At 47.0% G+C, this 26024-nt stretch overlaps 1 protein-coding gene across 1 annotated transcript in view; it reads right to left on the bottom strand.

Moving 5' to 3' along the window:
- Positions 1-26024, bottom strand: part of AHCTF1 (AT-hook containing transcription factor 1) — a 553711-nt gene that overhangs the window by 270874 nt on the left and 256813 nt on the right. The window contains 1 exon segment of the mRNA XM_030195951.1: positions 8753-8857. Within this exon segment, the coding sequence (XP_030051811.1) occupies positions 8753-8857 (105 nt within the window).

The raw sequence follows: 26024 nt of genomic DNA, 5'->3' as shown, positions 1-26024 counted from the left end.
AGGTAAGAGTGAGGAACTGAGAAACATATGAGTCGGGTGGGTTATCAGTGTGAATGTTGAAGTCACCAAGAATAAGGGATGGGGATGAGGTCTCAAGAAAAACGGAGAGCCAGGCATCGAAGTCGGTAAGGAAGGAAGGGAGGGATTTATCAGGGGGGCGGTAGATGACTGCAACTCTGAGTAGCAGTCATCATGATGATGATTCCACTGGCACAGTCCTTATCCAACCGAGGTCTTAACCCATTCATTTACGCAGATGATGTTACAATATACATCCCCTTCAGACATGATCTGACAGAAATAACCAACAAAATCAACGATAGTCTGATCATCATGGACTCCTGGGCAAACCCATTCCAACTGAAACTGAACACAGAAAAACACATTGCCTCATCCTCTCCTCTCCATATAACAAATACAAACCCACAACCATAAATACTACAGGACATACCCTCCCTACCTCGGACAGTTTGAAAATACTCGGTGTCACACTCGAGTGCAACCTTACCCTCGAGAGCCAAGTAAACTCTGTAACAAAGAAAATGTTCTATTCAATGTGGAAGCTCAAACGATTAAAACCTTTCTTCCAAAGAGCAACTTTTCGATACCTAATAAAATCAATGGTCCTAAGCCATGCAGATTATTGCAACGGAATCTACACGGGCTGCAAAGAACAGCTCATAAAAAACTCCAGACCGCCCAAAATACAGCAGCCAGGCTGATATTCAGCAAAACACGCTTCGAAAGTGCCAAACCCCTCCGAGAAAAGTTGCATTGGCTCCCAATCAAAAAACAGATCATCTTCAAAATCTGCACCTTAGTCCACAAAATCATGTATGGCGTAGTCCCAGGATACATGACAGACCTTATAGACTTACCAATAAGAAACAAAGTCAGATCGTCAAGATCCTACCTAAACCTACACTACCCAAATTGCAAAGGACTGAAATACAAAACAACTTACGCAGCCGGCTTCTCCTACATAAGCGCAAAACTATGGAATGGGCTCCCAAAAGCTGCTAAAACAATCCACGACCACTTGAACTTCAGGAAATCACTAAAAAACCTCCTCTTCAAAAAGGCCTACCCCAATGACCCCACGTAACCCTCTTCACCTACCAACACAGCATGACTATGATCGAACAGGACATCACTCAATCTTCATCCACTCCGACCCTCCACTTATACCTCATACGATCACTATACAACTTTGTATACAACTTTGACGGTACTATGTAAGCCACATTGAGCCTGCAAATAGCTGGGAAAATGTGGGGCACAAATGCAACGAATAAATAAACTAGTATTCTATGAAGGACGGTTAACGCAGAATGCCCTTTGCAGAATACCAGTTTAGTGCACATTATCCCAGTGCCTAACTTTGGATGCCATTTATAAAATTCCCACCAGTACGCATAGTGACTGATGTTATATGTGAGGTGCATATTTATCTGTGAATCAATGGTATAATGTGTTTATGTTCACGTTTATTAGATTTTTGATACAGCGTCTTTCTGTGGTACAACCAAAGTGGTTTATGCATATTTATTTTCACAGGGAGAGTTTAGCTGCCTACTTGTGGGGATTTCAGGATGTGCACATGCTGGTGGTGTGCTGGGGTGTGCGCATCTTGGCAGGGTATATTGACATCTGTATGTGGTACCCCGGACATTTAAATTTCTCTCACTTCAACTTTTCCATACCTTCCTGTACTTAATTTTTCTCCCTCCCACCTTTTTGCACTATTCCATCTCTATAGCCTTCACCACTCTATTTTAGAGTCTTTGTTCCATTCACCCATGCACTTTCCTCCCCTCCTTCCCCCTTGCACCATTTTCCTCTTCCCTGCCATCCCTTTTTCACTCTTTCCCTTCCTTCTCCTCCGTTCTTACAAAACGCCCCCTTTTCTCCATTCCTCCTCTAAACTCACCCCTTTCATTATGGTTCACCCATCACTTCTCTTCCTCTGCCCATCACCTACCCCTTCTCTGAAACCAGTCTATTCTTTGCTGGCAGGACCCCAAGTCTCCTGCCAGCTCCTTCTTTCCACAGATACACACTCTCCCTGTTAGCAGAACCCAGGAACTCCCAACCAGTTCTTTTCTGCTACTACCCCTCTCCCCACTTCTTTTCTACCACTTTCTCTCTTTGTCGATGGTACCTAGGGACTGTTGCCAGCTTGTTACGCCACTATGGCCTATTTAGGACATTTGTTATACTGCCAATTGATAAATTATAGCCTTTACAAAAAAGTAAAAGAACAAAGCAGCACTGATAATACAAAAAAAAAAAGACATCAAATAACATCAGAAGTGCAAAGAACACAGTAGGCAGAGACACTGAATGGCACAATACAATAATTAACTAAGAAATAGCAACATGAAGTATAAGCTGAACATAAGGAAAATAAGGAACTTATCAAATCAAGAGCAGGTCTTCAGAACTACTTTAAAATTTACACTCAAAAAATTCAGAATGCAAAAATAAAAAAAAGAATTCAACAGCAGGTGCAACATAGTACAACAAAATCAAGACACAGTTTAGTAAAAGGAGGGACCCAGAGAAGTTGTTGATTTGCAGATTCTTGCCCTAGGCATATGTTTGTTCGTGTATGTGCAAACAGATGCATATAGACAGACGGACAGATAGTTGGACTCCCCCTAAAAGGAGCTATCGTTTAAGCAAAAAGCTTTCCTAAAAATAAAAGTGCCAGAACTGTTCTTGTTAATGCTTATATTATAAAAATATTCAGAATCTATTTTGGTTTGACATATATTTCAGAGTAGTTTGGAAGTTCTGGCCTATTTATAAATATCCAAACAAAATATAGGTTTATTCATACAAATGATGATCTTAGACCTTTCACATGTCACAATATACATCAACTTGCTATTGCAGTTATGTACACTGAAATACTTACTTCTATACAAACACAACAGTAATAGCTTTACAACTGAATTAGTTGCACCTGAAAACAAAGGGTGATGAGTTCCAGTAACTCTGGACCACTTATCTAAATCAGGCCCATGCCTTCATACTCCAGTATTTTTAACCTTCTTCCTTGTATTTAACATATTTGGCTAAGGGCAACCAGTTATGTGTGTTTGGAATAGCAGCCTAGTGATTACAGCAGCAGGCTGCCAACCAGGGAAGCCCAGCTTAAATCTCACTGCTGCTCCTTGTGATCTTGGACAAGTCAATTAAACAGTCCCATTGCCTCCAATACAAATAGATTGCAAGCCCTCTGAGAACAGGGAAATACCTAGTGTACCTGAATTTAACTTACTCTGGGCTACTACCGAGAAGGTGTGAGCTAAATATACAAACTACATAAATGTGTACCTTGTGGCTGTTAAATGTTGGCATTAGGCTAAGGCTGAAAATCCTTTCCTCCAAAGGACTGAGAAAATGTTGCTTTCACAGCATCTCTAACCCATTAGATCAAGGAACAGAAACTGGACTTAGGACTAGAAAAGCAGCACACAAAATGTATTAAACAGCAGTAAGTAAAGTCATGACTAAAACCAACCCAATTATATACATTGCACAAAAAACAAAGACACTTTCCTCATACTGGACGACAAACCTCCTCCATCTAAAAAAGAGTAACACCTCTTAGTGTAATCTTTCCTGGAAGCCAGCAAGACCCGGGAGACACCCTCTGAAAACCCAAAGAAGCAAACTGTAGGTGCTCAACATCCAGGCTGTGAGGGCCAGAGACTGAAGGTTGGAGTGTAGGAGAGATCCCTCATTCTGCACGATGAGGGTTGGAAAACACTCCAATCTCCACAGTTCTTTGGAGGATAACTCCAGAAGAAGAGGGAATCAGATCTGCCGAGGCAAGTGAGACATGATCAGAATCGTGGTCTCACGGTTAGTTTCAGCAAAATCTTCCTGCGAGAGGATACGCATAAAGGCGTCCTGTCCCCCCAACCGAGAAAGGCATCCAAACACTAGCCTGTCGTGTACCTGAAGCCTGGAATAGAACTGAGGGACTTTGTGATGTCATTCATGTGAGTGGAAAGGAGATCCACCGAGGGGGTGCCCCATGCTCGGAAGATCTCAGGCAACGCCCATGTTGAGAGACCACTCATGCGGTTGCATAACCCTGCTCAGTCTGTCGGCCAGGTTGTTGGTTTTGCCTCCAGATAAGTGGCTCGAAGACACATGCCATGTCGACGAGCCCATCGCCATATCTGGACGGCATCCTGACACAGAGAGTATGACCCGGTGCCCCCGCTTGTTGGTGTAATACATGGGAACCCGATTGTCCAATTGAATGAGTACAATTTGGTAAGACAGCTGATCGCTGAAAGCCTTTAGAGCATTCCAGATTACCTGAGGCTCCAGGAGATTGATCTGGAGATCTGTTTCCTGGGCACACCAAGCACCTTCAGAGTGAAGCCCATCTACAAGAGCTCCCCCATCCATGAGAGATGCATCCATTGTCAGTACTTTTTACAATCAAGGAATTTGGAATGGAAGTTCCAGAATCAAACTGGATCAAATCATCCCATCACAACAGAGCGAGCGCAAGCTCCAGGGACACATGGATGGCATCTTCCAGACTTCCCGTGGCTTGGCACCACTGAGAGACGAGGGTCCATTGGGCTGATCTCATGTGAAGGCGTGTCATGGGTGTCACAAACTGTGGACGCCATGTGGCCGAACAACTTCAATATCTGCTGAGCTGTGACTTGCTGAAAGGCTCAAACCTGAGAGGCCAGTGCAACTAGAGTGTCTGCTCTCGGCCCCGGAAGAAAGGCTCGAACTGTCTGTGGATCCAGCAGAGCTCCAATGAATTCCAATTGCTGGGCAGGGAGAAGATGGGGTAGTTTAAAACGAACCCTAGTAGCTCAAGCACCTGAATAGTCCTCAGCATAGACTTCCGATCACCATCCTCAGATATGTTTTTCACCAGCCAATCGTCGATATAAGGAACCACATGGACTCCCAGTCTGCATAGTGACGCTGTGACTACCGCTAGACATTTGGTAAATACCCTGGGAGCTGACACGAGGCCATAGGGCAACACGGGGTACTGGAAGCAATGTATTCCCAGTCAAAACCGAAGATACTTCTGGTGGGCTGGAAGTATCGAGATGTGTGTATAAGCATCTTTTTAAGTCCAGAGAGCATAGCCAATCATTTTCCTGAATCATGGGAAACGTGCCCAGGGATCCTGAACTTTTCAGTACCTGCTCAAGCTGAGCACTGAAGTAATGAGCTCTCGGTGGGCAATTTGGAGGTTTCTGTCACCAATTTAGGGCATATCCGAGGAGGACTATTTCGAGAACCCACTGGTCAAAGGTTACAAGGGCCACCTTTCATGGAAAAACTTCAGTCTCCCCCCCCCCAACCGGCAAGTCATCTGTGACGGACACTTTGACAGTGGCTATGCTCTGCTGGAGCAAGTCAAAAGCTCGTCCCTTGTTTTGACTGGGGAGCAGCAGGGACCTTAGGCGTACACTGTTGACGGGAACAAGTGTGCTGGGTCTGAAACTGAGCAGGCTGGCGAGAGGTGGCGGCATACCTGCATCTCAGAATAGTAAGCACCCCTTCTTGACTTGCCAAAAGACCTCTTAGATGAGGAGGTAGATGCAGAAGGCACCCAGCAGGAGAGAGAAGAGATGGTATCGTATGTTTTTTCGATTTAGTCAGTGACCTCGTCAACCTATCCAAAAAAGGTTATCCTTCCAGCATGGGGCATCCGCCAACCTCTGTTGAACCACCAGCTCTAAGTCAGAAACATGCAGCCATTACAGTATGAGCATTGCTACACTTTGGGCAGAGATCCTGGATGCCACATCAAAAGTGTTGTATGTGCCCCTGGCCAGAGATCCTGGATGCCACATCAAAAGTGTTGTTATCTGCCCCTGGCCAAGAACTTATGACAGGCCTTCTGCTGCTTGGCCAACTGGCTCAGCGACTCAAGTCTGCTCCGGTGGGGTCAGCCAAGTCCAGCATCTTGTGCACCGAGTCCCGCAAGAAGACGCTCATGAAGAGCTGGTATGACAATGCATGACGCGAGCATAGAGGTCTGGAACATCTTCCTCCCAAAAGAGTCTAAGGTTCTAACTTCTCTGCCCGATGGCACCAAAGCACAGTCTCAAATTCCTGGCTCTTTTGAGGGCAGATTCCACCACCGTGAAATGATGAAGCAACTGGGGCTTATAAAAACCAGGTTTCCTGTGGATCTGGTACATAGTATCGATCTTCTTGGGCAGTACCGGGACAGAGAGGGGATTCCCAATTCCAGACGAGAACCACCTGCAGTATTTTGTAGAGAGAGACAGTCACAGCTTCTGTAGGAGGAGACTCGTAGTCCAGGACCTCAAGCATCTTGGCCCTGGGCTCGTCCTTTACCTCTAAAGGAAATGGAATGGCAACAGCCATTTCCTTCACAAAAGAGAAAAGAAAGAATCTCCGGGGGAGATTATTTCTTTTTATTAAGTGGAGGGGAGGGTTCAGAGGGGATGCTATAGGACTCATCCTCCAAAAAGTACCTTGGATTCTCCTCTGACTCCCATGAGCACTCCTCATCAGTGTCAAAGCCTCCTCATGAGAGGGCTGAGACCATGTCTGCCACGACTTAAGAGGACCATGTCCTTGAGAAAGGCGTTGAGGAGTCTGCTCCTGCCTCAACTCCAGTGAACTTTCCTCCACATCGTTGAAGGGGTACCAGCTTAGATTGCATTTGACACAGAAGCAGCACACGACACAGGCGTCCACACTGCAGGCTGAGGGCCAAGGGGTCACAACGGGAGGAAGGGTAGGCGTAAGCACCCCCAATTCCAATGCATATCGTTGAAATAAGCCATCCAGCAGCTCAGGCGGCAAGGCCCAGATGTGCTCATCGAGGACTGACTCCAGGAAAGGCTGGTGTGCTGGCTCAGAGATAGGCTGCAGAACTGCTGGGACTGAGACGGAAGCTTGGTCCTGGCTGCTTGAAGACCGATTCATTGGCATCTCCTGAATGGAGGAGTAGCGGTCCTCCCGGCCCCGACGCTTCTTAGGTGCTAAATCCCTCGACGTCCCAGCACCACGTGTCAAAGGCAATCGATGCTGATGCTTCTTGGTCTTCACCTGAAGTCGATCATCGAGAAACCTCGGTGCCAACGAGGACAACATTGAATTCTCATGTTGCCTTAGGGTCAGGTCCGACACTGGTTGGTCCCGGGGGCCCTGCACAGCAATCGGCATTGAGCCAGGTGGAGACCCCACTTGACACACCACTGTTCCCAGTGTCTATACGCCTAGCAGCCATACGTATTGACACTCCTGATGCCTGTGCAGTACTCGTCATCGATGCAGAGGAATCGGTCCTGGATCCAAAAATCCTCTCTTGTTGAGGCTCTTTGGCAAACTGGGTCCGTTTCTTCATACCGTGTTTCCCCGAAAATAAGACACTGTCTTATATTTATTTTTCCTCCACAAAACACGCTAGGTCTTATTTTCGGGGGGAGGGGGGGGGGGGAGATGTCTTATTTTCTGGGAAACATCGGTCGCCCCCCCCCCACCCGAGGTCGCCTGCCCCCCCCCCTCCGTCGCTCCCGGAACTAACCTGACGCTCCTTTCACCTTCGCAAGTTCAGATTCGGAGCAGCAAGCAACAGCAGGGCAGACCTCTCCTTCCTTCCGTGCCCTGCCCTCGCCTGACGTTATGTTACATCAGGCGAGGGCGGGACACGGAAGGAAGGAGAGGTCTGCCATGCTGCTGCTCCAATCCGAACTTGCGAAGGTGAAAGGAGCTTCAGGTTAGTTCCGGGAGCGACGGAGGGGGGGCCCGGCGACCTCGGGTGGGGGGGGGGGGGGGGCCCCCACCTTGGATGGCTCTCGGCGGCCCTGCTTTAAAAAAAAGTTTGGTAGGTCTTACTTTTGGGGGGATGTCTTATATTTTAAATTTGCAGGAAAACCCCGGTAGGTCTTATTTTCAGGGTAGGTCCTATTTTCGTGGAAACAGGGTATGAAGGCAGAGGATACATTTAGCAGGGCAATGGTTTGGCCCTAAACACTGAAGGCACCAAAAATGGATGTTCTTAGCAGAGATAGTCCGATTGCACCGGGTACAGAGCTTAAAGCCACAGGGAACTTTCATGGACATGGAAGGGAAAACTTCCGCAGCCAAAGCAAATGACACTATGGTGCCAAAAAAGGGGCAAGACACCCAGAAAAAAAACACAAAAGAACGCAGCTGAAGTCAAGGCCTAAAAACGGCCCAGTGACGCAGAAAAAAATAAAGAAAACCTATAAGCAGGGAAAAAAAAAAATACTAAACACGATAAGGAAGAGAGAAGGGGGAACCCCAAACATGGGTAGATAAAAAATATTGCACAAAAAAAATGCCGAGTGTGAAGAGCGGGACAAAAGTCAACCACCTTTCACTGCGGTAGAAAAACAATGGTAGTAACTGCACTCTCAGCGGGAAGGCACTTTATGGATGCACAATGGAAGTTTGTTAAAAGCTCCGGACCAGGCAACATGGAATTGAGTTACCCAGTTGTGAGTTTACATCATTATATAGAATTATTTTATTTAAAATGTATAGTCCATCTATCCCTAGGTGGCTTACATAATAAAACATACTTAAAAATTCAAAAACAAATACTAAATAAACATTTTACAACAATGTCAACTGAAACGCACACATAAAAATTCAACATATGAAAATTAATTTGCAAGTGAACAAACTGATGAGCATAAAAGAGTTTCACCAAGAAATATTAAAAAGAACAAAATAGTTTGTGCCTTACCAAAACTTTCTGGAAGTAGTCCACAGCGGCAGAACCACAGTACTACTTCAGCATACTGAGAGATAAGGCTGGTCACAAGCCGCTTGTTGGTTAAATCTACAAATCCTATAAAGATGAATTGCTGTGGTTAATGGCACTTAAAGGCTTCTTATAATATTTTCAAGTCATAAACCAACAAAAAACTTAGCACACTTTTGTACAAGTTTTAACATCTTTTTGTGAGTTAAACTTTACTCATGATTTAATAAGGTATGTTAAAATGTGAATGAAAAAGATGTGCCTTTGTTTTGTTTTTTCAAAGTATACTTTCATGCAAATTCCATATAAACGAAGGGATTAGCTACTATTCCCCAATGGAAGGAGGTATGCTAAAGCCTGAAATTCAACTTCTGGGTCAGAGATGGAATAAAGTTAATTTGCATGTTGGGTGTTCATGCTAATCTAATCTACAATGCTGTACCAGCATGGCCCTGGACCTTCTTATGGTGCAGTGATACTGGACTCAGACCACTTGATATATAGCACCACAAACACTATTCCGAGAAGGAGAACTTAGATCTTATCTACTAATTTTCTTTCCTTTAGTCCCACCAGACTAGCCCATAACCTGAGGGCTATACCAGTCAACCAGCAAACAGAGAAAGAAAATACAGAATTGTGAGCACTGCTCTATAAGAGCATAATGCAGCTCGAGCAGAATTTCAACAGCATAGCAATGGTGATGGTCTCTTAACATTCCAGGCTGATTTCTAGCATGATATTCAGTCCTGTTCCCCCACCCCTTTATGCAGTTATCTGTTGTATGTAAAGGAATACCAGCCATCAAGAAGACAACATGCTGAAAATGTCACAGAGCAAACTTTGAACTGGAGGGAGGGAGTAAAGGAAAGAAAAATAGCAGGCGAGACCTAATTACTCCTTCCTTAGTATTCTCACCAGACCAGTCCTGAACTTGAGGGATGTTGCAAAGCAATTAATTTTCTTTTGTTTTGTAATTCATCTTATGCTTTTAATTAATTTTATAATGCATACTTAACAATTTGAACTCGTATCAGTTACTATAGGCAGATGTCTAACTTATCACAATACTGGAGTTCATAATGCTAATAATTTCATTGACTGCTGTTCCAAACATAATCCTATCCTAGTCATATTAGATCAAGGCAGATATAGACATAATAAGCAATCACAACAAAGTTCTAACTAGAACTATATTCATAACTTCTAATGTACCTACTTGCCCAATATCAATGGATTCATGTGTTTCTATGCCTTGTGTTACATAGTAAGGGATTTAGTGAATAATTGGATTATGGATTAGTTTTTATAACTGAAACTAGGCTTAATACAATAGAAGTCCCCAGATTGCACTCTTGTACCCCAAGAAACAATGTGATCCACTGTTCAAGAATTCCTCAAAAAAGGGGACGGTGGTACATAAAAGCTGGCTGACAAAGTGCTACACAATAATTCTATAGGAGGTTTAGAATTTTTTATCTTCTCGAATTAGTTATCTCTTCCAATTAGCCATGAATAGTCTTGCTGCTTAATCTATCATTACCCAGCTAATGTTTGTTCTTCATTGAATTGTATGTTTGAGGTTATTGATCAACACTGTTTAAATTTTCAAGATAATATTGTTTTAGCGGAGTTTAATTTACATTTTGAAGATTTTTGTGAACTAGGGACAGTTTATTCTTAAGACTTAGAGGCTCATTTACAAAGCACAGACTTACAAAGTTACATAGGTTACTATGCAACTTTGTAAATCTCTCTGCTTTGAAAATGAGCAACCTTAATATCCTCCATTGGTCTAAACTGGATCGCATCTGTGACACACAGAGTAGACCATGCCTTAATCGGGGTGTGCAACGTCTGTCCTCAAGGGCTGCAACCCAGTTGGGTTTTTGGGATTTCCCCAATGAATATGCAAGAGATCTATTTGCATGCACTGCCTTCATTGTATGCAACTAGATTCATGCATACTCATTGGGAAAATCCTCAAAACCCAACTGGGTTGCAGTCCTCAAGAACGTTGTCCACTCCTGCCTTAGATGCATTATTTACATCTACAATAATGAATCCTCAGATGATGGTCAAATCACAGTAAAATAGAATTTATGTTTTCCATACAAGGAAGAGGTTCCAATAGCAAGAAAACAACATCTAGGTAAATGGATACGAGGATATTTTGACAGAAAGTCATTTCAAATGCAAGCCAGTCAAGCCTTTACACACTCTTCTCAAACTAATATTCAAGATATATTTTGGAGCCTACAGTTTGCCCAGCTATCAGTTTACTGCTCCTTTAAAATGGTTAAAACAAGCAATTATTCCCCCTGGTTTACATATGAATTGAAAATGTTAAAACACAACTATAGAAAATTAGAAAGATTATAGCTACATGTTTATCAGGAAAAAGACAGATTAAATTGGAATGAAGTGTTAAAATTTATAAAGGGAATATAGTGGCAACCAAGAAGCTTTACTTTTCTGATAAAATTAAGGAAGTAAATAACCATAAGAACATTTTCGTATTGTGAAATCATTTTCCAATCCAACTTCTATATTATCTTCAGCCCCTCAGCAGATGACTTGGCTTTATTTCAAACAAAACTTTGAGTCCATAAGATTCCAGTTTATTTCTTCAACTCTATGAGTAAAACATGTGACAGCGATTCTCCGAAACAACTGGATATTATAAGTATTCCAGTTTATCAATTTTGGTCAGACTTTACAATGACAATGGATAAGTAGCTAAATATCATATTGTCTCTAATAATCAGCCACCCCTGTTTCAGAGCCAGAAAACAGCTTAGATTAAGTCTTACATCCAAATTTTAATTCCCCCTCTAATTGCCCACTCCCGGTATTTGCGGTAACCCAGCATTGCTGTCCCCCCCCCCCCCCCCAGCAATGAACAGATCTCTTCTTACCTCTTCTAAAGATCATGGCATTGGGTTGGTGCATGGCCTTGAGCGTGTGCAGATGCTCAAGGCCTCACACTGGCATAAGGCTATGACCTTGAGAAGAGGTAAGAGGGTCCAGTCATTGTGGGCAGGTGGAGGAGAGAAATGGTTGTCCTGCATATAGACAGAGTGGCAACGGTTTCTAAACCTGTGCAGCTCTGCGAAGAAAACTCACTGTTTATGCGTGACTCAAGGTTCAGGATTTGTACTGCACTCCTTCCTGTCCCACCCGGTCAGAACAGCTACAAGTGCATGATGCAGCTGCAAGCACCCCAGTTCTCAATTCTCTGACTACTCCTCCGGCATCTCAAATGCAGCTGGCATCACAGGAAAATCTGAATGGGCACCCCTCCATGCCTATCTCTGAGTCAGTGAGCTTTTTGTCTGCAATATTATTGAACACCTTTTTTGAACTGGAGACTCACAGGGACTGAGGGTGAAGTGAGGACTTGGGTGAAATTATAGAATATTGTGCACTTTTTTGCCTTGGAGACTTGTGGGGACCAAGGAAGGACTTGGGTGGACAGAATAGAAGGGATTTTGGAATAAGGTAGGGAATGGAAAAGGAGTGGGCGATACTAGGAGGCTATAAGCTTTGATACGGAGCTTATGGAAGTGAGATTGATATAACAGAGAGCTGAAGGATATAGATGTGGTCAGAAGGGCTGTGAACGGATGGGGAGTCAATGGAAAGGGAGGGATGGGGCTGGGCAGGAAATTTAAAAAACCCCAAAGTGGAACAGATAAGTCTTCAATGCCAACACCTATTCCATTTTTTTTAAACTGACAATAGTGTATTTAAGTTCATTTAACATGCTCTGATACAAAAGATATTCACTGAAGTTCAAAATCATTGCTGTGCAATTCACCAAAAAGCACAGCATTTCTGAAGCCTCCAGGAATTTCAATGTCAACAGAAAACGAATTTGGGAATGGATGCATCAATACAAGCAAGGAAGACAGCGATAGCGAATGCTACATACCTGTAGAAGGTATTCTCCAAGGACAGCAGGCTGATTGTTCTCACTGATGGGTGACGTCCACGGCAGCCCCTCCAATCGGAAACTTCACTAGCAAAAGGGCTTTGCTAGTCCTCGCGCGCCCATGCGCAAGGCGCATGCGCGGCCGTCTTCCCGCCCGAACCGGCTCGTGTTCGTCAGTCCCATATGTAGCAAGTCAAACAAGGGAAGACAACTCCAAAGGGGAAGCGGGCGGGTTTGTGAGAACAATCAGCCTGCTGTCCTCGGAGAATACCTTCTTCAGATATGTAGCATTCGCTTTCTCTGAGGACAAGCAGGCTGCTTGTTCTCACTGATGGGGTATCCCTAGCCCCCAGGCTCACTCAAAACAACAAACATGGTCAATTGGGCCTCGCAACGGCGAGGACATAACTGAGATTGACCTAACAATTTATCCAACTAACTGAGAGTGTAGCCTGGAACAGAATAAACATGGGCCTAGGATGGTGGAGTTGGATTCTAAACCCCGAACAGATTCTGAAGCACTGACTGCCCGAACCGACTGTCGCGTCGGGTATCCTGCTGCAGGCAGTAATGAGATGTGAATGTGTGGACAGATGACCACGTCGCAGCTTTGCAAACCTCTTCAATAGTGGCTGACTTCAAGTGGGCTACCGATGCTGCCATGGCTCTAACATTATGAGCCGTGACATGACCCTCAAGAGCCAGCCCAGCCTGGGCGTAAGTGAAGGAAATACAATCTGCTAGCCAATTGGATATGGTGCGTTTCCCCACAGCCACTCCCCTCCTGTTGGGATCAAAAGAAACAAACAATTGGGCGGACTGTCTGTTGGGCTGTGTCCGCTCCAGATAGAAGGCCAATGCTCTCTTGCAGTCCAATGTGTGCAGCTGACGTTCAGCAGGGCAGAAATGAGGATGGGGAAAGAATGTTGGCAAGACAATTGACTGGTTCAGATGGAACTCCAACACAACCTTTGGCAAGAACTTAGGGTGAGTGCGGAGGACTACTCTGTTATGATGAAATTTGGTGTAAGGGGCCTGGGCTACCAGGGCCTGAAGCTCACTGACTCTACGAGCTGAAGTAACTGCCACCAAGAAAATGACCTTCCAGGTCAAGTACTTCAGATGGCAGGAGTTCAGTGGCTCAAAAGGAGGTTTCATCACCTGGGTGAGAACAACATTGAGATCCCATGACACTGTAGGAGGTTTGACGGGGGGCTTTGACAAAAGCAAACCTCTCATGAAGCGAACAACTAAAGGCTGTCCCGAGATCGGTTTACCTTCCACACGGTAATGGTATGCACTGATTGCACTAAGGTGAACCCTTACAGAGTTGGTCTTGAGACCAGACTCAGACAAGTGCAGAAGGTATTCAAGCAGGGTCTGTGTAGGACAAGAGCGAGGATCTAGGGCCTTGCTGTCACACCAGATGGCAAACTTCCTCCACAGAAAGAAGTAACTACTCTTAGTGGAATCTTTCCTGGAAGCAAGATGCGGGAGACACCCTCTGACAGACCCAAAGAGGCAAAGTCTACGCTCTCAACATCCAGGCCGTGAGAGCCAGAGACTGGAGGTTGGGATGCAGAAGCGCCCCTTCGTCCTGTGTGACGAGGGTCGGAAAACACTCCAATCTCCACGGTTCTTCGGAGAATAACTCCAGAAGAAGAGGGAACCAGATCTGACGCGGCCAACAGGGAGCAATCAGAATCATGGTGCCGCGGTCTTGCTTGAGTTTCAACAAAGTCTTCCCGACCAGAGGTATGGGAGGATAAGCATACAGGAGACCCTCCCCCCAGTCCAGGAGGAAGGCATCTGGTGCCAGTCTGCCGTTGGCCTGAAGCCTGGAACAGAACTGAGGGACCTTGTGGTTGGCTCGAGATGCAAAGAGATCTACCAAGGGGGTGCCCCACACCTAGAAGATTTGGCGCACTACTCGGGAGTTGAGCGACCACTCGTGAGGTTGCATAATCCTGCTCAGTCTGTCGGCCAGACTGTTGTTTACGCCTGCCAGGTATGTGGCTTGGAGCACCATGCCCTGACGGCGAGCCCAAAGCCACATGCTGACGGCTTCCTGACACAGGGGGCGAGATCCGGTGCCCCACTGCTTGTTGATGTAATACATTGCAACCTGATTGTCTGTCCGAATTTGGATAATTTGATAGGACAGCCGGTCTCTGAATGCCTTCAGTGCGTTCCAGACCGCTCGGAGCTCCAGGAGGTTGATCTGAAGATCCTGTTCCTGGAGGGACCACAATCCCTGGGTGTGAAGCCCATCGACATGAGGTCCCCACCCCAGGCGAGATGCATCCGTCGTCAGCACTTTCGTGGGCTGCGGAATTTGGAATGGGCGTCCCAGGGTCAAATTGGTCCGAAGTGTCCACCAGTGCAGCGAACTGCGACAACTGAGGGACAGGCGGATGACATCTTCTAGATTCCCGGTGGCTTGACACCACTGAGAAGCTAGGGTCCATTGAGCAGATCTCATGTGAAGACGAGCCATGGGAGTCACATGAACTGTAGAGGCCATATGACCTAGGAGTCTCAACATCTGCCGAGCTGTGACCTGCTGAGACGCTCTGGTCTGGGAAGCGAGAGACAGGAGGTTGTGGGCCCTCGCTTCGGGAAGAAAGGCCTGAGCCGTCTGTGAATTCAGCAGAGCTCCTATGAATTCCAGAGATTGGACTGGCTGGAGATGAGACTTTGGGTAATTTATCACAAACCCCAGCAGCTCCAGGAGGTGAATAGTGCACTGCATGGACCGGAGAGCCCCTGCCTCCGAGGTGTTCTTGACCAGCCAATCGTCGAGATATGGGAACACGTGCACTCCCAGCTTGCGTAGATACGCCGCGACCACCACGAGGCACTTTGTGAACACCCGTGGGGCAGAGGCGAGCCCAAAGGGCAGCACACAATACTGAAAGTGCCGTGTCCCCAGGCGGAATCTGAGATACTGTCTGTGAGCTGGCAGTATTGGGATGTGAGTATAAGCGTCCTTTAAATCCAGGGAGCATATCCAATCGTCTTTCTGAATCATGGGGAGAAGGGTGCCCAAGGAAAGCATCCTGAACTTCTCTTTGACCAGGTATTTGTTCAGGCCTCTCAGGTCTAGGATGGGGCGCATCCCCCGTTTTCTTTTCCACAAGGAAGTATCTGGAATAGAATCCTTGCCCTTCCTGCCTAGGTGGTACGGGCTCGACCACATTGGCGCTGAGAAGGGCGGAGAGTTCCTCTGCAAGTACCTGCTTGTGATGGGAGCTGAAGGACTGAGCTCCCGATGGACAATTTGGTGGAGTGGAGGCCAAATTCAGGGCGTATCCACTGGTCGGAGGTTATCAGAGGCCACCTTTGGTGAAAAGCTTTCAACCTCCCCCCGACCGGCAGGCCGTCCGGTACGGACACTTTGATGGTGGCTATGTTCCCATGGATCCAGTCAAAAGCCCGGCCCCGGCTTTTGCTGTGGAGGCGCAGGGGGCTGCTTAGGCGCACGCTGTTGACGGGAACGAGCGCGCTGGGACTGTCCCTGTGCCTGAGGAGGCCTTTGGGCCGGCTGGGTGTACCTACGCTTGCAGTAGGCGTAGGGAGCAGCCTGCCGGGCCCGGGAAAAACGTCCACCTGTAGAGGTGGATGCTGAAGGCGCCCGGTGGGAGAGCTTGTCGAGGGCGGTTTCCCGCTGGTGTAGTTGGTCCACCAACTGCTCGACCTTCTCGCCGAAAATGTTATCCCCCCGGCAAGGGACATACGCCAGTCGTTGCTGGGTGCGGTTGTCCAGGTCAGAGGCACGCAGCCAGGAGAGTCTGCGCATCACTATACCTTGGGCCGCAGCTCGAGATGCCACATCACAGGTGTCATAGATACCCCTGGACAGGAACTTTCTACACGCCTTCAGCTGCCTGACCACCTCCTGAAAAGGCCTGGACTGCTCCGGAGGGAGCTTATCGACCAGGTCCGCCAGTTGCTTCACATTGTTCCACATGTGGATGCTCGTGTAGAGCTGGTACGACTGGATGCGGGTCACGAGCATGGAAGATTGGTAGGCCTTCCTCCCAAACGAGTCCACAGTGCGAGACTCCCGCCCCGGGGGCGCCGAGGCGGTATCCCTCGAACTCCGTGCCCTCTTGAGAGCAGAGTCCACGACCGCCGAGTCATGAGGCAATTGGGGCCGCATTAACTCTGGGTCAGAGTGGATTCTGTATTGGGACTCCGCTTACTTGGGAATGGTGGGGTTAGATAATGGCTTCTGCCAGTTCCGAAGCAGTGTCACCTTGAGGACATTGTGCAACGGTACCGTGGAAGACTCTCTAGGTGTTGATGGATAGTCGAGGACCTCGAGCATCTCAGCCCTCGGCTCATCCACAGAGACCACGGGGAAGGGAATGCATATAGACATATCCCTGACAAAGGAGGCAAAGGAGAGGCTCTCAGGGGGCGAGAGCTTCCTCTCCGGTGAAGGAGTGGGGTCGGAGGGAAGGCCCTCAGACTCCTCTGAGGAGAAATATCTGGGGTCCTCCTCCTCCCCCCACGAGGCCTCTTCCTCGGTATCGGACATGAGCTCTTGCAGCTCAGACCTGAACCGGGCCCGTCTCGACTGCGAGGAACCACGTCCTAGATGGTGGCGTCGAGCGGTGGACTCCCGCGCCGGCGGGGATGAAGCTCCCTCCATCGACGTCGACGGGGATTCCACCTGCGTGGCAGTCGACACCGGTATCACAAGCGGTGTCGGAGGCATCGGCATCGGGCTGGAGCACGCCGGCGCCTCCATCAACGGTGCCGGGGGCACAAGCACCCCCGGAGCCGGCAAGGCCTGGTGCATCAGCCCTTCCAGAATCCCTGGAAGGATGGCTCTGAGGCACTCGTCAAGGCCCGCTGTCGGGAAAGGCAGGGGGGCTGGAGTGGGTGCCGGAAACTGCTCGGGTCCAGGAGACGGTACCGAAGCACCCATGGACTGACGCAGCGACACCTCTTCGACCGAGGGGGAACGCTCCTCTCGGCACTGCCGTTTCCTCGGTGTCGATCCATCTCTGGAGGCGCCGGAACTAGCAGTCCGGTGAGCCGTGGGCGACCGATGCCGATGTTTCTTTGTTTTCTTTCGGTGCCCATCATCGACGCTCGGTGGCAGAGATGAAGAGGAGGTAGAACCCCCCCCCCCCCGGCCTCAAGGGATCGGGTCTGATAGGGTTCGGTCCCGATGGCCCTGGGTAGAGGGAGTGGCCGGGGCCGACTGCCCGCGCGGCCGCTCATCCCCGCCGTTGCCGGAGGTCCGGTGGGCCAACGGTACCTGTGCTCCTGGGGTCGATGCCATCGTCGGTGTCGATTTCGTCGACATCGGTACCGAAGACCCGGCCGTCGACACCGATGCCGTCGACGGGCCGGCGCAAGTTCCAAAAAGTTGGTCCCGACGAACTTGCCTCGCCACCTGTGTCCGCTTTCGCAATCCGAGACACAAGGTGCACATCTTGGTATTATGCTCCGGGCAAGGCACTGGAGGCACCAAGCATGAGTATCGGTTTGCGAGATGTGCAGGCTGCACCGACCACACTTCTTGAATCCACTCGGGACCTTCGAGGACATCAATGGAAAAATCGCGTCGGCAAAGTCAAAGTCGCCGATGGTGGCGGTGAAAAGCACACCCGAAAAAGAAACGACCGAGCGGCCACAAGGCCGCAACGAAGCGCCCCCGCGCTAAGACGACGAGGGAACAAACAAAACTTTTTTTTTTTTTTTTTAAATAAAGAAAAGAAGCACAAAAGAGAAAATATCCGGTTTCCGGGGCTGACCAAGAGACAGACGGTAACACGTCTCTCCTCAGCGCGGAATCGAAAAAAAACTGAGCGGGAACGGTCGCGCACGGCCGGGAAGACGGCCGCGTATGCGCGGTGGGCGTGCCCTGCGTGAGGGACCGCCCGTGAAGTTTTTGTTCCGGTTGGTGGGGGCTGCCGTGGACGTCAACCCAGTCGTGAGAACAAGCAGCCTGCTTATCCTCGGAGAATACTACTACTACTTAACACTTCTAAAGCGCTACAAGGTTTACGCAGCGCAGTACAGTTTAACAAAGAAGGACAGTCCCTGCTCAAAGGAGCTTACAATCTAGTGGACAAAATGTGCAGTCAACAAATTGGGGCAGTCTAGATTTCTTGAATAGAGGTATAATGGTTAGGTGCTGAAGGCGATATTGAAGAGGTGGGCTTGAGCAAGGATTTGAAGATAGGCAGGGAGGGGGCTTGGCGTATGGGCTCAGGAAGTTTATTCCAAGCATAGGGAGAGGCGAGGCAGAAAGGCAGAGCCTGGAATAGTCAGGTTTTCAGGATATCCACAATAAATATTCATGAGAGATTTGCATGCAGTAGAGGTAGTGCATGCATTTGGGCTGCAAAAACCCAAAGGAACAGTACAGTTTAGGGGGTGAGGAATTTTTGTGCACGAAATAGGAGTGGGACTCGGGTGTAATCGTACGTGATGATCGTAAAGTGGCCAAACAGGAAGAAGAGGCAATAGCTAAAGCTAGGATGCTTGGGTACATAAGGGAGACGAATGGTCAGTAGGAAAAAGGAGATGATGATGCCCCTTTATAAGACTCTGGTGAGACCTCATCTCTCTATATAAAAAGCAACACCAACGTTCTATGAAGCCTCCAGCCGGCAGTGTGAAGGGGGCGAGATATCCGGTTTCCCTATGAGTGTCTGCCCCGCCCTCTCTGTAACACAGTCAGTGAAGGAAAATAGCAGAGCACGAAATCAAATCGCTGGCTCTGTAACAGTGAAGGACTCAGAGGGGGGAGGGGAGAAAGGCCAGAGGGCACGGACACACACACTCCCACATGCACACAAAAGAAAACACTGCTAGCCCCCGTTTCATTTGCATCAGAAACGGGGCTTTTTTACTAGTTTAAAATATTGTGTACAATTTTGGAGACTGCACCTTCAAAAAGATATATACAGGATGAAGCCAGTCCAGCTACTAAAATGGTCAATGGTCTTCATCCTAAGGCATACGGGGACACACAAAAGATCTCAATATGTATTCTTGGAAGAAAGGTGGGAAAGGAGAGATATGATACAGACATTTACATACCTATGTGGCATAAGTGTACAGGCAACAAGTCTCTTACAACTGAAAAGAAGCTCTGGAACAAGGGGGCATAAGATAAAAGTGAAAGGGGATAGAAGTAACCTGAGGAAATACTTCTTCATGTCATGGAAAGGGTGATGAATTCGTGGAACTTCCTCTCGGTGAAAGTGGTGGAGATGAAAACAATATTTGAATTCAAGAGTGCTTGGGACAAGTACATAGGATCTCTAAGGGAGTGATGGGGAAAGTAGATGGCATGAATAGGCAGACTGGATAGGCCATATGGTCTATCTGTCTACATTTTTTTTCTATTTCAGCTGCTCTGATGTTTTCCACATACAGTGCCACTCCTCTACCTCTTCAGCCCTCTCTAAAAAGATTATAGCCTGGTATGGTCAAATCCCATTCAAGGGAATCATTGAACCATGTATCTGCAATACCAACAATATCCAAGTACTGCAAATCATGAACCTTTTTACTTAGGATTACAAGCATTTGTGCTCACTGCTTTCCATATGTTAATTAAGTTGTTTAGATGGTTTTCTATATCAACATTACCTTCCTTATTGCTGTCATTTTTTGTTGGGGGTGACTTTCTGAATTTCCTTGCTTTTTTGCCAACCCCACCAGATCTGGCCAGATCTAAGTATGAAGACATGCCTCTGAGGTTGAGAGTGGGTAAGAATTCTCCATTTTTCACTGAAGCTATGACTGATCTCAAAGCTTCCATTCTGACATGGAGCATATACAAGGCTTGATTTACTCCCTGGACGTCTAGAATGAGACAAACATTCCCTCCTTTTTGGGTACCATGAAATAAATGGAGACGATCCGCAATATCCAGAACAGAGCAAAAAAGGAGCAGATCACAAGGGTAAAATTCAAAAGGTCCAATCTATTCATCACACACATATAAATGAAACAGGGGCTTAGATAGGCGGCCAATTTTGGGTGGGCCTGTGCCCAAGGTGGGTGGACATGGAATTCGCCCCTCCCCAGTTTGCTCCTCTCTGCACCCCTCCCTGCTCACTAACCCCAAATATTAAATACTTGAGCTGGCGGGGATCCCCAAACCCTGCCAGCTGAAGATTTCCTCCTCCTCAAGCAGCCAGAACTCTTCCAAATGGCAGCCGGCAGGACTTGAATCAAACTAATGCTGTTGCCGGCAGGCTGGGCATGCTCAGTGCTTTTGCATGTGTGAAAACTAAGCATGTGCAGAAGGGCCAGTCTCAGCGTCAGCACAAGGCAAGTTTTGCTGGAGGACATTTGGAAGAGAGCTGGCTGCTCAAGGAGAGAAAATCTTCAGCTAGCAAGGTAGGGGATCCCCACCAGCCACAGCAAGAGTGCCACAATTTTGGGTGGGCCTGAGTCCAAAGTGGGTGGGCCCCAGCCCACCTGTGGCTATGCCCAGTGGCGTACCAAGGGGGGGGCGGTCCGCCCCGGGTGCACGCCGCTGGGGGGGTGCAGCGCGTCAGTCGGCAACGCTCGTTCCCTGCTCCCTCTGCCCCGGAACGGGTTACTTCCTGTTCCGGGGCAGAGGGAGCAGGGAACGAGCGAAGCCGACTGGCGCGCGGCAATCCCCCCCCCCCCCCCCCCCCAGCAGCAGGTAAAGATACTCCCGGGGGGGGGGGGGGGGGGGGGGGTCGTTTCGCCGGGGAGGGGAGGTTGTGTCCATCGTTTCACCGCTGGGGGGGGGGGGGGGGGGGTGCCACGCGTCTGTCAGCAATGCTTGTTCCCTGCTCCCTCTGCCCCGGAACAGGAAGTAACCCGTTCCGGGGCAGAGGGAGCAGGGAATGAGCGTTGCCGATAGATGCGCGGCACCCCCCTCCCCCCCCCAGCAGGTAAAGATGCACCCGGGGGGGGGGGGGGGGTGTCCGTCGTTTCGCCGGGGGGGGGGGGGGGGGGTCGCATCGGCGATCCGCCCTGGGTGTCAGCCACCCTAGGAACGCCACTGGCTACGCCACTGAAATGAAAAATCATAAAATGAATGTGAGCCCAACAAGATCTTGTTTGGCCCTCACCAGGGCTGCATCAGGGACTTCAATAACAAACCCCACAGGTGGTTCCACAAAATATCACCTTACAGATAAAAACAGCTTCTCTCCCATAGAAGCAGCACAAAATCCAGTGGTGCTGCTTCTCTGGAAGAGAAGCTGTTTTTATCAGTAAGGTGATATTTTGTGGAACCACCTTTGGGGTTTGTGGTATACTAAAATGAACACTGGTGGGATGTGATTTGAATATGTTACTGGAAAAACTTCATCAGATAACCGCCTATCCATGTCTCCAAGGGTGGTTTGGAGAGGTTGAGGGGACCCAGAGACCCGAAGTCGTTTGTTACCTTCCAGTCACCTTGAAATGAAGCCTGATGCAACTGGAAACAGAGTGCCCTGGTTTGTATGGCTTATCATCATAATACTAGTCCCACTGGCAGCCAAGCACAATGAAAGATTAGGGCTGGTCTTCCAGCAACCTGTAAGGCTTTGACTGACTCAAGTTCTTTACCAGTTTCTCGAGATCCTCCCCAAAGAGTAACTTCTCTCTACAGAGGGTGGGTGTGTGTGTGTGTGCATTTTTTGTGTTTTTTTTAAATTACAATTTTATATATAACGATGATAAACTTATATATTTTTTTTTCCGAAGCAGGGGTTGGAGTCAGTACCACTACATTTTTAACGACTCCACTCAAAATTGCTTATGATTTTAACTCCAACTCCACAGCGCTGAAATTAAGTCTACTAAAAAGTCATACCTGCTACCAATTGCAATGCCACAGCAGACATTTGGCTGACACCATCATTGCTGTGTCTCTCGCAGAAGTCCTAATTAAATCACAAAGGACATCTGCTATGTAAGCCAAGCTGGCTTCCAGACAATCCACTTCCGTAGTACCCGAAGACTGGAGGGTGGCCAATGTGACGCCGACTTTTAAAAAGGGTTCTAGGGGTGATTCAGCAAATTACAGACCAGTAAGCCTGATGTCGGTGCCAGGCAAAATAGTGGAAACTATTATAAAGAATAAAATTACAGAACACACAGACAAACATGGTTTTAATGGGATAGAGTCAGCATGGGTTCAGCCGAGGGATTTCTTGCCTCACCTATTTGCTTCATTTCTTTGAAGGCGTGAATAAACATATGGATAAAGGTGAGCCAGTTGATGTAGTGTATCTAGATTTTCAGAAAGCTTTTGATAAAAGTTCCTCATGAGAGACTTCTGAAAAATTAAAGAGTCGTGGGATAGGAGGCAAGGTTCTGGTGCGGATTAGAAATCAGTTATTGGACAGAAAACAGAGGGTAGGGTTAAATGGTCATTTCTCTCAATGGAGGAAGGTGAACAGTGGAGTGCAGCATGGATCTGTACTGGGACAGGTGCTATTTAACATATTTATAAATGATATGGAAATTGGGACGAGTGAGGTGATTACATTTGCAGATGATACAAATCTATTCAAGGTTGTTCAAACACGTGCGGACTGTGAAATATTGCAGGAAAACCTTAGGAACTTGGAAGACTGGGCAACTAAATGGCAGATGAAATTTAATGTAGACAAATGCAAGGTGATACACGTTGGAAAGAATAATCCAAATCATAGTTACCTGATGCCAGGGTCCACCTTGGGGGGTCAGCACTCAAGAAAAAGATCTAAGTGTCATTGTAGATAATATGCTGAAATCTTCTGCTCAGTGTGCGGCTGCGGCCAAAAATGCAAATAAGATGCTAGGAATTATTAGGAAAGGGATGGTGAATAAGACCGAAAATACTATAATGCCTCTGTATCGCTCCTTGATGTGACTGCACCTTGAGTATTGCATTCAGTTCTGGTCGTCGTATCTCAAAAATGATATAGCGGAATTAAAAAAAAGTTCAAAGAAGAGCAACGAAAATGATAAAGGGGACGGAACTCTTCTCATATGAGGAAAGGCTAAAGAGATTAGGGCTTTTCAGCTTGGAAAAGAGATGGATGAGGGGAGCTATGATTGAGGTCTACAAAACCCTGAGTGGTGTAGAATGAGTAGAAGTAAATCAATTTTTTACTTGTTCCAAAAGTACAAAGAGGGGACAGTCAAGGAAGTTACACGAAGATACTTTTAAAACAAATAGGAGGAAATATTTTTTTCACTCAACGAATAGTTAAGCACTGGAACTCTTTTGCCAGAGGATGTGGTATCAGCGGTTAGAATATCTGGGTTTTAAAAATGTTTGGATAAGTTCCTGGAGGAAAAGTCCAAAATTTGCTATTGCGACAGACATGGAGAGACAGCTGCTTGCCTCGGGATTGGTAGCATGGAATGTTGCCAAAAATTGGGTTTCTGCCAGGTTCTTGTGTCATGGCTTGGCCACTGTTTGGAAACAGGATACTGGACTAGATGGACCATTGGTCTGACCCGGTATGGCTACTCTTATGTTCACTGATGTTCCACTTTGTCCAGTAGTTATGTACCCTTTCATCCTGCTGTACCCAGCACAGACAAGTTCTAAAACATAGGCACTACACTACAGACATGGAGCATAAGGATGGAGGCCTCGAACGCCTGCCTCAGTACCATCTCTAACTTGTGACCTTGAAGATCCTCGAGCACAATGTCCCCCTTCAACAGGGATGGTGGTGTTCCTGCTAAAAGCCAACAAAGATTTACTGACATTTACCTTAAACTGTTTACATTTTTCTTTTTCTCAAGGCACTAACAGGGAGAGCTTATCTATGACTTTGAAGTCTGTGGATGCTTCCTAATATCCTCTAAGATGGGGTCCCCCACCAAGGGCAGAATACTTTGAGCCTCAAAGGACCTAGCTATTGCTGACTGCTCTTCTTTCTTTAAAAAAAAAAAAAAAAAAAGTCAAAACTACTGTAAGATCATCACTCTCACTCACTGGAAACTCCCCTTTCTCCAAAGGTTCTGCTAGGGAAGCAGTCCTCATGAGGTCTAAGAGTGCCATAGAGACTACTGAATGAATCCCAAATCAGGAGCTTCTAAGAGCCTTCACTGTTCCTCCAGGTTCCACCACTGCAGAGAAAGAGCTATCCCTCTCCTAGACCTTGCAATCTCTTATGGAGGAAGGCATTGTGGAGCAGTAGTAGAACTTAGGGGAGAAGGGCATCCCTGCTTGCATCTGGTAAAAATCCTTCATGAGAGCCCACTCCTTCTGCCAGCTGGCCCAAAAACCAGCCTCCCCAAACACTTCAGAACTGCACAGTCCACACATTACCGTCTGCTAAAGACAAATACTGGAGAGCTCAAGCTGCATGGTGCCATATAGGGTAGAACTCACAACCCTCTATTCTCGCTCTCCATCTGCTGATTGATATACATAACCTTCAGGTTCTGGACAAGTCTGGTAAGGATATTAAGGAAGAGCGAGTTAATTTTAGTCCATCTCTGTCCAACCTTTTTTTTTCTTAAAAAAAAAAAAAAAGCCACAACAAAAACAGTCCTCTGCCCAATGACACCATTCCCTCTTCCACTGAATCAGTAGGATCCCCACCAAAACTGCCCCATACTCCTTGCCAATGTTCCCTCTAAGCAGAGCACATGAGTGACTATTCATATATTTTAGGAGCATCGCTCAACAGTTTACATGGTTGCTCACAAAAAAAAATTTTTTTTGTGCTATGCACAGCATTGTTAATACTGGTGCTGAAAAATTGTTGGTTTTTAAAACGTGCTGCTCACATGAAAAATATTTTGCACACACAAAGCCACTCCTTAGAGGAAACCCTGTCCTTCCCCAATTACTAACTGGAAAAATCAACTGTTGCAGGTGGAAGTGCCATGCAAGGGCAGGAGTCCTATAGTTTTGGTGGGGCTGGGGGCAATTTCTTTAAGTTGAAATTAGTAAAGTCAGAGACTATCATTTTAGCTCACCTTCCAAATGTGCAAGAGATGCATTAAACTTACTAAGTCTTCATGCATTTTATTAGCATGCAGTTGCATACCAACTGCTTACCACATCATGCATTAATTTATTTTTTTTTACGTTAAGTTTAAAAAAGTGCCTGAAGTTTAGCACTTTTATTTATTAATGTTTTTTTACACTGGCCTCTAGTGTATTTATCACAGTTAATCAGTGCTGAAACAGATCATCAGAATAAAGGATTCTATAAACTTGTAAAAACAAGGTTTCAGAGAACAATGACTGTTCCATAACAAGAGAGCAAAGGGTAAAACGTTAAAAACTACAGCATATTTTCCTGTCCTCTTTTTACCACGGCTTCATAATGCAGTCTGACAGAAAAAGCAACTCAGATTACCATT

This window comes from Microcaecilia unicolor, chromosome 3 (genome assembly GCF_901765095.1).
Source record: "Microcaecilia unicolor chromosome 3, aMicUni1.1, whole genome shotgun sequence".
NCBI classification, from domain to species: Eukaryota; Metazoa; Chordata; class Amphibia; order Gymnophiona; family Siphonopidae; genus Microcaecilia; species Microcaecilia unicolor.
This window is presented reverse-complemented; position numbering and strand designations above follow the sequence as displayed.